This window comes from Ovis aries, chromosome 1 (genome assembly GCF_016772045.2).
Source record: "Ovis aries strain OAR_USU_Benz2616 breed Rambouillet chromosome 1, ARS-UI_Ramb_v3.0, whole genome shotgun sequence".
NCBI lineage: Eukaryota > Metazoa > Chordata > Mammalia > Artiodactyla > Bovidae > Ovis > Ovis aries.
Window position 1 is genome coordinate 164,012,451 of NC_056054.1, and position 10,251 is coordinate 164,022,701.

The 10,251-nt window shown below is 40.5% G+C and overlaps 1 protein-coding gene across 21 annotated transcripts in view; it reads left to right on the top strand.

The window, feature by feature from the left end:
- Positions 1-10,251, top strand: part of ST3GAL6 (ST3 beta-galactoside alpha-2,3-sialyltransferase 6) — a 138,822-nt gene that overhangs the window by 105,718 nt on the left and 22,853 nt on the right. For 19 of the 21 annotated variants that reach the window (XR_009600863.1, XR_001044470.5, XR_006055848.2 and 16 more), the window contains 3 exons: positions 5,282-5,377; positions 8,589-8,775; positions 8,888-9,025. Coding sequence is in view for 15 of the 21 variants with exons in the window: in XM_060416534.1 (XP_060272517.1) it covers positions 5,282-5,377; positions 8,589-8,775; positions 8,888-9,025 (421 nt within the window). In the remaining 6 variants the exon portion in view is untranslated. The remainder of the gene's footprint in view (positions 1-5,281; positions 5,378-8,588; positions 8,776-8,887; positions 9,026-10,251) is intronic. The other 2 variants (XR_001044490.5, XM_060416548.1) reach the window with 1 other exon arrangement.

A 10,251-nucleotide genomic window follows, 5' to 3' on the forward strand; every position in this document is an offset into this window, starting at 1 on the left:
TGGATAGGGTGAATCACTCCTTTGATAACATGAGGTTACCTTCTGGGGAGAGAGGGAAGCAGTGAGTAACAAGGTGTGTGGTTCAGACTGTTCCATTGTGCATTTCCTAGTGTCACGGGGGCATTGTGAGTCACCGCTGCAGAGAAGATGTTATTGCCAAAGAGCAGTCTTAGGCACATCCCTAATGAAGTTTCTAGTGTTATACATGATACGATATTCAAAAAAAAAAAAAAAGTGTGGATCTTTGCTGTATCCCTTGCCGGGAGGAAAAGGAAAATTCCATTGATAAGGTTTGCTTTTAAAGACATCAGTAAACTTTTCCCATGGTGAAGGACCTTCCCCCACTCCACCTGCCCTCTGCAAAGCCAACAGGGAAGAAAACAGTGACATTTCTAACATGTGTGACCTTGGCAGTATAAAGCGTCTTTGGAACTGGACTTCTCTTGGGTGAGACAGTGTCCATATGATTTCTTTCCATTTTTCCCAAGTGGAAAGGGGCTGAGAAGATTGGCTAGAAGAAATGACTGGGGAGGGGAGTGGCCTGCAGCCTTCTTTGAAGAAAAGAGGGTTAGTCTAGATGCCATACATTTTAGAAATTCCTCCTTCACCCCCACACAGGTGACCTCATAGGAATGGAGCGGTTATTCCCATTCTGTCCATTCCTAGCCACTCCCTCCCTGGTGCCCAGCCTCGCTTAGTGTTCTGAAGGGGAGGTGAAGCCAGTGTCTGGAGTTTCAGCATCTCACTTGCGTTACTGGCCCTGAGGTTACGGAAGGAAAAGCCATGCAAGCTGTGTGTGTAGGAGCTGCTCCCTGCCATGGAGCCCTCACGGGCTAGATCTGCCAGGGAGGATGGCCGCAGACCCAGAGAGGACGGGGTTGACCAGGGAGCAATCCCATCTTCTCCAGGCCACCTGGCTGCAGAGCACTGTGCACAGAGTGGTTTCCTGGGATTGGGGGTTATGTCAAACTTGTATATTAGAGCAACTAGAAATGTTATTTTAATAGTTGAAGGCAAGCAGATTTCGAAAAGAAACATCTCTAGAAAGTTGAAGGTGTAAAACCATCAAATATAAGTAGATGAACTAAACAAATTCTCAATTAAAAAGGTACATTTACATGTATAGGAATGTGTATCTTGTCTCCTCTTAACTCAACAGGGCCAATGCCTGGCTCCTTTCGGTAGTTCCTGTACTGCTGTGTTCTCTATGTTTAAGAATTCTACAGCGTTTATGCAACTTTGCTACTATTAGTTTCCTGAAGCCCTTAGGATCCGGAGTTCATCTGGTCTGCTGATTTCATGGTGCTTCGAGAAACAGTTTTTTCCTCATATTTCCACGTCATGAGGGCCCTGCAAAGACAGTCTCAACAGCCTTACCCTCTGAAGTTTTGTCCCTGGGAGGAGAAGGACATTATCTTTTGTCATTTCTCCAGGCCTAGCCGAGTGGTGGTGAGAGCTTGGAGCCCGATGGGCCAGGCCATGTTTTTTTTTGTCGGTTTGTTTTCAGTTAGTTTTTATAGGAGTGTGGTTGATTTACAATGCTGTTAGTTTCAGGTGTTCAGCAGAGTGAATCGGTTCTACACATACCTTCTGTTTTTAGATTCTGTTCCCATATAGGTCAGTAAAGAGTGCTGAGTAGACTTCCCCTTGCTGTGTGGTAGGCCCTTATTGCTTACACGTTGTTGCTGTTCAGCCTCTAAGTCATGTCTGACTCTCTTGCTCCCAGTATTTCCCCCTTTTGTCAATAGTTTATTTTCTACATAGGTTCATTTGTACCATTTCTTTACATTCCATATGAAAGTGCTATCATCTGATATTTGTCTTACACTGACTTACTTCACTCTGTAGACAATCTCTAGGTCCATCCATGTTGCCACAAATGGAATTCTTTCTTTTTTTTTTTGGTTGACTAAAATTCCACTGTATATATGCAGCATATTGTCTTTATCCATTTCGCTGTGGATGGACATTTAAGTCGCTCCCATATCCTGGCTGTTGTAAATAGTGCTGCAGTGAACATTGGGGGTGCATGTATCTTTTCACATTATGGTTTTCTCCAGACATATGGCCAAAAGTGGGGTTGCTGAATGATAACAGTAGCTCTATTTTTAGTTTTTTAGGAAACCTCCATACTGTTCTCCATCAGTTTACATTCCCACCAACAGAGTAAGAGGATCCCTTTTGTCCATATCTCTCCAGCATTCATTGTTTGCAGATATTTTGATGCTGGCCATTGTGGCTGGTGTGAGGTGATACCTCACTGTAGCTCTGATCCTTTCGCTAATAATTAGTGATGTTTAGTATCGTCTCATGTACCTGTTTGCCCTCTGTATGTCTTCTTTGGAGAAATGTCTATTTAAGTCTTTTGCCCATTGTTTGGGTTTTTTTTTTTTTGGTTGGTTTGTTTTTTGATATTGGGTTTTGAAAGTTTTAATTTTAATTAGGTCTCATTTGTTTGTTTTTGTTTTCGTTACTTTAGGAGGTGGATCAAAAAAGATATTGCTGTGATTTATGTGAAAGGGTGCTTTGCCTTTGTTTTCCTCTAAAAATATTATAGTACTGGGTCTTAAAGTTAGGTCTTTAATCCATTTTGAGTTTATTTTTATGTATGGTGTTAGGAAATGTTCTAATTTCATTATTTTACATGTAGCTGTCCTGTTTTCTCTATACTGCTTATTTCTTCTTTGTGATAGATTAGCTGACTGTAGGTGCATGGGTTTATCTCTGGGCCTTCTATACTGTTTCATTGGCCTATATTTCTGTTTTTGTGCCAATACCATACTGTTTTGGTTTTTTGGTTACTGTAGCTTTTTAGTATAGTCTGAACTTAGGGAGCCTGATTTCTGCAGCTCTTATTTTTCTTTCTCAGTATTGCTTTGGCTATCTTGAGAAAAAAGAATGAAACTGGAGTAATCAACCTCCACATGAAAAACACATGAAAAGATGCTCAACATCACTCATTATTAGAGAAATGCAAATCAAAACCACAGTGTGTTATCATCTCATGCTGGTTGGAATGGCCTTCATCAAAAAGTCTACAAGCAATAAATGCTGGAGAGGATGTGGAGAAAAGGGAATATTCTTACACTGTTGGTGGGAATGCAAACTGGTACTGCTACTATGGAAAACAGTGTGGAGATTCCTTAAAAAGCTGAGAATAGAACTGCCACATGACCCAGCAAACCCACCCCTGGACATATACCCCAAGGAAACCAGAACTGAAAGAGACACATGTACTCCAATGTTCATTGCAGCGCTGTTTGCTATAACTGGTACATGGAAGCAACCTAGATGTCCGTTGGCAGATGAGTGGATAAGGAAGTTGTGGTGCATATACACAAAGGAGTATTACCCAGCTGTAAGAAGGAATGCATTTGAGTCAGTTCTAATGAGGTGGATGAAACTGGAGCCTATTATACAGAGTGAAGTAAGTCAGAAAGAGAAAAACAAATACTGTATATTAATGCATAGATAAGGAATTTAGAAAGATAATGATGATCCTACATGCAGGGCAGCAAAAGAGACACAGATGTAAAGAATGGACTTTTGGACTCCATGGGAGAAGGTGAGAGTGGGATGACCTGAGAGAATAACATTGAAACATGTATATTAACATATATAAAATAGATGACCAGTGCAAGTTTGATGCATGAAGCAGGGCACCCAAAGCCAGTGCTCTGGGACAACCCAGAGGGATAGGGTAAGGAGGGAGGTGGGAGGGGAGTTCAGAATAGAGGCCACATGTATATCCATGGCTGATTCATGTTGATGTATGGCAAAACCCATCAAAATATTGTAATTACCCTCCAATTAAAAGAAATATATCTTTTTAAAAAGATAGCTTTGGCTATTTAGGGTCTTTTGTGTTTCCATACAAATTGTAAAAAATTTTCATTCTAATTCTGTGAAAAATGCTATTGGTAATTTGATAAGGACTGCATTGAATCTGTAGATTACTTTGGGTAGCATAGTCATTTTCACAATGTTGATTCTTCCAATCCAAGAACATGGCATGTCCATCTGTGTGTGTCGTCTTTGGTTCCCTTCATCAGAATCTTGTAGTTTTCTGGGCACTGGTCTTTATTTCCTTAGGTAGGTTTATTCCTAGGTAATTTATTCTTTTTGATGTGATGATAAATGGGATTTTTTTCCCCTTAATTTCTCTTTTCTGATCTTTCATTGTTAGTGTATAGAAATGCAAGAGATTTCTGCATGGTAATTTTGTATCTTTCAACTTGATCAAATTCATTAATGAGCTCTAGTAGTTTTTTGGTAGCATCTTTAGGATTTTCTAAGTATAGTATCATGTCATCTACAAGCAGTGATAGTTTTACTTCTTTTTCAATTTACATTCCTTTTATTTGTTTTTCTTCTCTGATTTCTGTGGCTACGGCTTCCAAAGCTATACTTATAGCTTTGTGTGGACATTCTTGTCTTGTTCCTGATCCTAGAGGAAGTGCTTTCAGTTTTTTCTTTCTACCATTGAGAATGATGTTTGCTGTGGGTTTGTCATATATGGCCTTTATTATGTTGAAGGCCAGGTCCTGTTGGCTGAGAGCTGAACCGTAGATAATCCGCTGGCTGAGGCTGATTCTGGCCAGCAACAGGAAGTTCCACCTCATGTCCTATTTTAAAGCTCTTTGGCAGGAATACAGAGTAAACTTTTCATTTGTATACTGGCTAAGCTTTAAGGACCAGTACCTGTTTGGGGAATTGAAGTGAGCATGAGCCAGGTACAAAGAAGCTACACTTTGCCCACCAGGTTCTATACTGTCTGTCTCCACACTTACAATACATAGCCATAATTCAAAGCTGGAATCTCAGGAGAATGGGTAACACTAATGGAAAATGCATACACATCTAACATAGAACGCACTTGTATCAATATTAACATGGAGACTCTTATGTTGAGGGGTATCTTTGTAGTCCAGAGGCCTGGACTCAATCTTAGTTTTACCTCTTTGGAGTATGACTTTGAAATGTTACCTAAACATTTTTTAAATATCTTTTCTTCTGTAAAATGGAAATATCAGGCTTGCTTATCTCCATGGGTGGTTATGAGAAGCATAATGAAGGGATGTATATGAACTGATAAGCATTAATAGTTGCTAACAATGATATAGTTCCTCTGGAACATGATTTCTTGAGTCTTACTATATCCCTAGACCTGGGAGTTACAATTGGTTCTTTTCCTGGGTTCCTCAAAGTATGAACAGGTTGTTGGAATCAGCCAGTTTTGTAAAAGATGTCTCAATCTCTCACTTGTCTATTTGTTCAATAGTGTGCCGTGTAAGAAGTGTGTGGTGGTTGGTAATGGAGGAATTTTGAAGAATAAGACATTAGGAGAAAAAATTGACTCCTATGATGTAATAATAAGGTAAATATGTTTTCTATTTGCTAACATGGAACTGTTTTCAAAGAACATAGTTTCCTGCTTTAGTATGACCATTTTTAAAAGGAAGTAGAGTTGCTTTAGTATGTTTAAGTACATTACATATTACTCAAGTTGTTGGCTAGAGTAGACTTAGATTTCAGGTCATTCATTTAGCAAATATTTATGAAATCCTCTGAACATTCTGGGCACAGTTCTAGCCCCAGGGGGCTATTGCAGTGAATAAGAATAATGTTTTTCCTCCCTGTGGGAAGAAGAAAACAGTAGTTAAGAAATATAATAAATGTCATGTAAACAATCAAAACAGTTAAATCATCAAGAATGAATGAATGGTTGTTTTTGAATGGATGGCAATGCTGAGGCAGAGACATCTTAAACTAGACCTAAGTGACCACACAATACTGGCCATATGAAGACGAGGGAAGAGCAATACAGGCAGAGAAAATGTTGACTGAAGGTCCTCTGGAAGGTATGTTGCTGGGTTTGAGAGCAGCAAAAAGAAAACCAGTGAGGTTGGAGGGCAGCAGACTGGGGAGAGGGGTGCAATCGGCAGCTGAAAATGTAGTTAAGGAGTGGGCTTTGTACATTTTGTCAACTCGGATTTGGGCTCGTGTTTTAAGTATAACAGAAAAGTTTTGAAAATCATTCAGCAAGAATGCAGCTCTATCTGGTTATGTCTTTTTTTTTTTTTAATTGTATTTATTTATGACTGCACTGGGTCCTTGTTGCTACACGCAGGCTTTTTCTAGTTGTAGTGAGCAGGGGCTACTCTGGTTGTGCTGCATGGATTTCTCATTGAGATGGCTTCTCTTATTGTGGAGCACAGGCTCTAAAGTGTGCAGGTTCAGCAGTTGGGACGCATGGGCTTAGTTGCCTCAGGGCATGTGGGATCTTCCCAGAGCAGGGATCAAACCCATGTCCACTGCATTGGCAGGCGGATTCTTAACCACTGGACACCAGGGAAGCCCTGGTTTGGTCTTTAAAATACCCTGGTGGTGGCATGGACAATAAAACATGAACGACAAAGGTGGAAATGAAAAGACCAGTTAGGTTGCTGCATTTGGATAGAGAATGGTGGCTTGCAATAGGATTTTCATAGTGGGGACAGAGATAAGGGACTAGACTGAGGCATGTATTAGAGTTACAGTTATCAGGATTTGCTTTTTATCAGATGTGAGCAGAGATGGGAATAAAGAAATGCAGGATACTTCCAGGTTTTCAGCTTAATAGACTAGCTGGACAGTGGTACCATTCATTGAGTTGGGGAAGACTAGGGTAGGAACAGGTTTAGGGGAGAATCAAGATTTTGGTATGAACATACCATGTTTGAGATGCTTATTAGATTTATAGTATATAAATCAAGTAGGCAGTTAGATAAAGAGGTTAAATCTTATAAGTTGTATTTAAACCATGGACTGGGTGAGATTTCCCAGGAGCAGACAAAGAGGGCTCAGGACTGAGCTTTGAAGTATTCAAAACTTAAAGGTTGTGAAAGGAGTAAAGGAGCTGGAGAGGATCTGCCACTGAGGTCGGAAGAAAGTCAGGAAAAGGTGATCATAAACACCAAGCCAGCACAGTGTTTTAACACAGGGAGGTTTCAACCATGGCAAATGCTGGTGAGAGGTCCTGTAAGTTAAGGACAGAGTTCACATTGGACTGGCAAGTTGAAGCTCACTGATGCTCTTGACAGCAGACTTGGAGGTGTGGTGCCGGGCAGAAGCCCAAGTGGAGCAGTTTGAGGGAATGACAGGTGAGAAAGCAGAGAAATGAGTAAACTAGTATAAAAAACTCTTTGGAGAAATTTCACTGTGGGGTTGAGACATAAGATGGTCACTGGAGATAATTCCGGACTCCTAAAGGAGATTTTCTGTTTCATTTCCTTTTATAGATAGGAGATTCTAAAACATTAGTAAGCTGATGGAAATGAATAAAGAGATTGGCATGGTAACGAGAGAGGGCATGGGGCTCAGAGCACAGCATGGTTATCTCTGCAGTGGAAGGGAAAGTGGGGGTTGTGGTTCCAGCTACCGAGAGTCCCATAGACCTACTGGTGGGGTAATGAGAACATTTCCATCTCTGTTTTCTTGTAGTAAAGGTTGAAGTCAGGTCATTAAGTGTGTATTTGTTGGGAATGGCCATGAACAGTCTTCTGAAGAGTGAGAAAACTTCCCGTTGGGCAATGCATTAGGATGACCTGGCAGTGCTTGGGCGTTTTGCTGGGTTACAAGTTGCCAAGCGTTTCTGCATAGTATGGTCACCTCATTTTCTGGTGGTTATCCATTTTGAGGAAGCTGTGAAGATTTATCCACAAAACAATGTTCAAGCACTCACAGATTTCTTTGTAATTGCGTAAAATCTGGTTGCCTAGAACCACACCAGGCCCTTGTGGGAAAATGCCACTGGCAAGACATTATGAAAGTCATTCCAGGTGTTATCAAGGCTGCTTTATATTACATAGTGCCATAGGGTCAAACAGTATTTGTCTCCGAGGGGACACTATTTTGGCAACAAAGCATTCCTTTTCCTAGCACACCTTCATGGTGTGTGCATAAATAGTGCATGTCTAACCTCGCCTTATTTTAAGCATCGCAAAGCCAGCACTGGATCATTTGTGGTTCTTTCGTTCATCCCAGCAACAGTTCCTATTGGTTATGCTTAGGTATAAATAGAGCAGTTTTGTTGTTCCTTTACTTCAGAGCACATCAGTTTTGATGGGTCTTCAAATCACCTTAACTGGGACTCTTGCCTGTCAGTCACTTAGGCACACATCCATGTGCTCCATGATGGTATAACCTTGGGCAAGTAACTTTATCTTATGGACATCAGGGCCTTTATCTACAAACACAAGGGGTTTTATTGAGATGTCCTCCAAGGTCTGTTCTGAGTATTCTGGGGTTTTATGTTCCCATCTGTTTCATTTTGTCTTCAGTTTTTCTGGAGGTAAGAATGAACTATTGATGGCCCCACAGTTAATTTTCAAACACAAATGAATGTTTCTGCCTTTGATCAAGCAGCTGTTTCAGGAAGGGGAGTTATTTCCTTGGCTGTGAAAGACTTGATGGATTGCCAAGTGGCTTTAGAGCCCAGCTACGTGGCTCGTCAGATGATGTTTGTCTGGCTCTGAAATCGGAGAACTGTGATGGAAATGACCCTGACTGCTCTTGGTCTACATGTCTTGTGTGTTTACTACCCACAGAATGAATAACGGTCCTGTTTTAGGACATGAAGAGGAAGTTGGGAGAAGGACTACCTTCCGACTTTTTTATCCAGAATCTGTTTTTTCAGATCCTAATCACAGTGACCCTAATACTACGGTGATTCTCACTGCTTTTAAGCCACTTGATTTAAAGTGGCTGTTGGAATTGTTGACAGGTGGCAAAATAGTAAGTTGGCACAATCGATCTGTCTTCTGGTTTCCTTGGTTTTTTTTTTTTATATATAGTTTTTAAAAAGACAATGACAACTTGTATTTTCTATATTCTTTCTTTATTTCAGAATCCTAATGGTTTTTGGAAGGAACCAGCCTTAAATCTGATCTATAAACCTTATCAAATAAGAATATTAGATCCTTACATCACCAGAATGGCAGCATATGAACTGCTTCATTTCCCGAAAGCGTTTCCCAAAAATGAGGTATGTATTTTCCTTCACATAGTTTCAAACTAAAGACATTACTGGGGTGGAATAGAGGGTCTCTGGGAGTCTTAGAACCTGGGTGAGAACCACGACTCATGACGTGACTTCTGAGGGCCACATCTAAGTTAGTGAGATTAGGTTATCTGTGGGTTTTATCTGTATGTTGTTCAGGTTGCAAGGAAAACCACCTTTTAAGTGTAGTGTTCTTCCTGCCTCATCTCTCTTCACCTCCTCTTCACTGCTCTGCAGGGAGGAAAGTATTGATGGGGGAAGGGGGAGGGGGTGTGTAGCGCTGATGGGCAGGCTGTGTGCAGACGGCAGGATTCTTTAATTCTTTTTAATTACAAGGAATCTCATTGACTTTGACTGTTGTAGCCGTGTTTGTCTACATTCCCTATGAAAAAGGTAGTTTAGATCCATACAGTGACAGGCTGTATTTTTCACTTGAAGCTTGAGTAAATGTGTAATGTGATATCTCAGCTGAAAGGAGGCTTTCCTTTTTGTATTTGGGGAAATCCAAAGAAATAAACTTGTATTTTGTTACTTTTCATTAGCACAATAAAAAAATTCTGAAATATTACATGCTTGAACAGCTTTTACAAAGGAATATTTTTTTAAAAAGGAAATCATCCTTTTTTTCTCTGTATAATTCAGATTATCTCCCAAGCTCTTTTGCATTTTTATATCCTTCTAGACTCTTGTCTGTGCATTCACAAATACTTTTTTAAAAGTTAATTTTATTGGAGTATAGTTGTTTTATAATGTTGTGTTAGTTTCTGCTGTACAGCAAAGTGAATCACTTATACGTATACCTATATCCCTTTCTTAGACTTCCTTCTCGTTTCGGTCACCAGGGAGCACTGAGCAGAGTTCCCTGTGCCGTACAGTAGGTTCTCATTAGTTATCTGTGCTATACACAGTGCCACCAGAGTATACATGTCAACCCCGATCTCTCAATTCATCCCATCCCTCCTCTCTCCTTGGCATCTGTAACTTTATCTGGGTCTCTATTTCTATGTAAGCTCATCTATACCATTTTCCCGGAGTCTACATACAAGCAATATTGCTCTTTCTGACTTCCATCCGTATGACAGTCTCTAGGCCCATCCATGTCTGCAAAGGGCACTATTTCATTTCTTTCTACAGCTGAGTGATATTCCACTGTGTATGTGTATCACATCGTCTTGATCCATCTCTGTCAGTGGACGTCTAGGCTGCTTCGA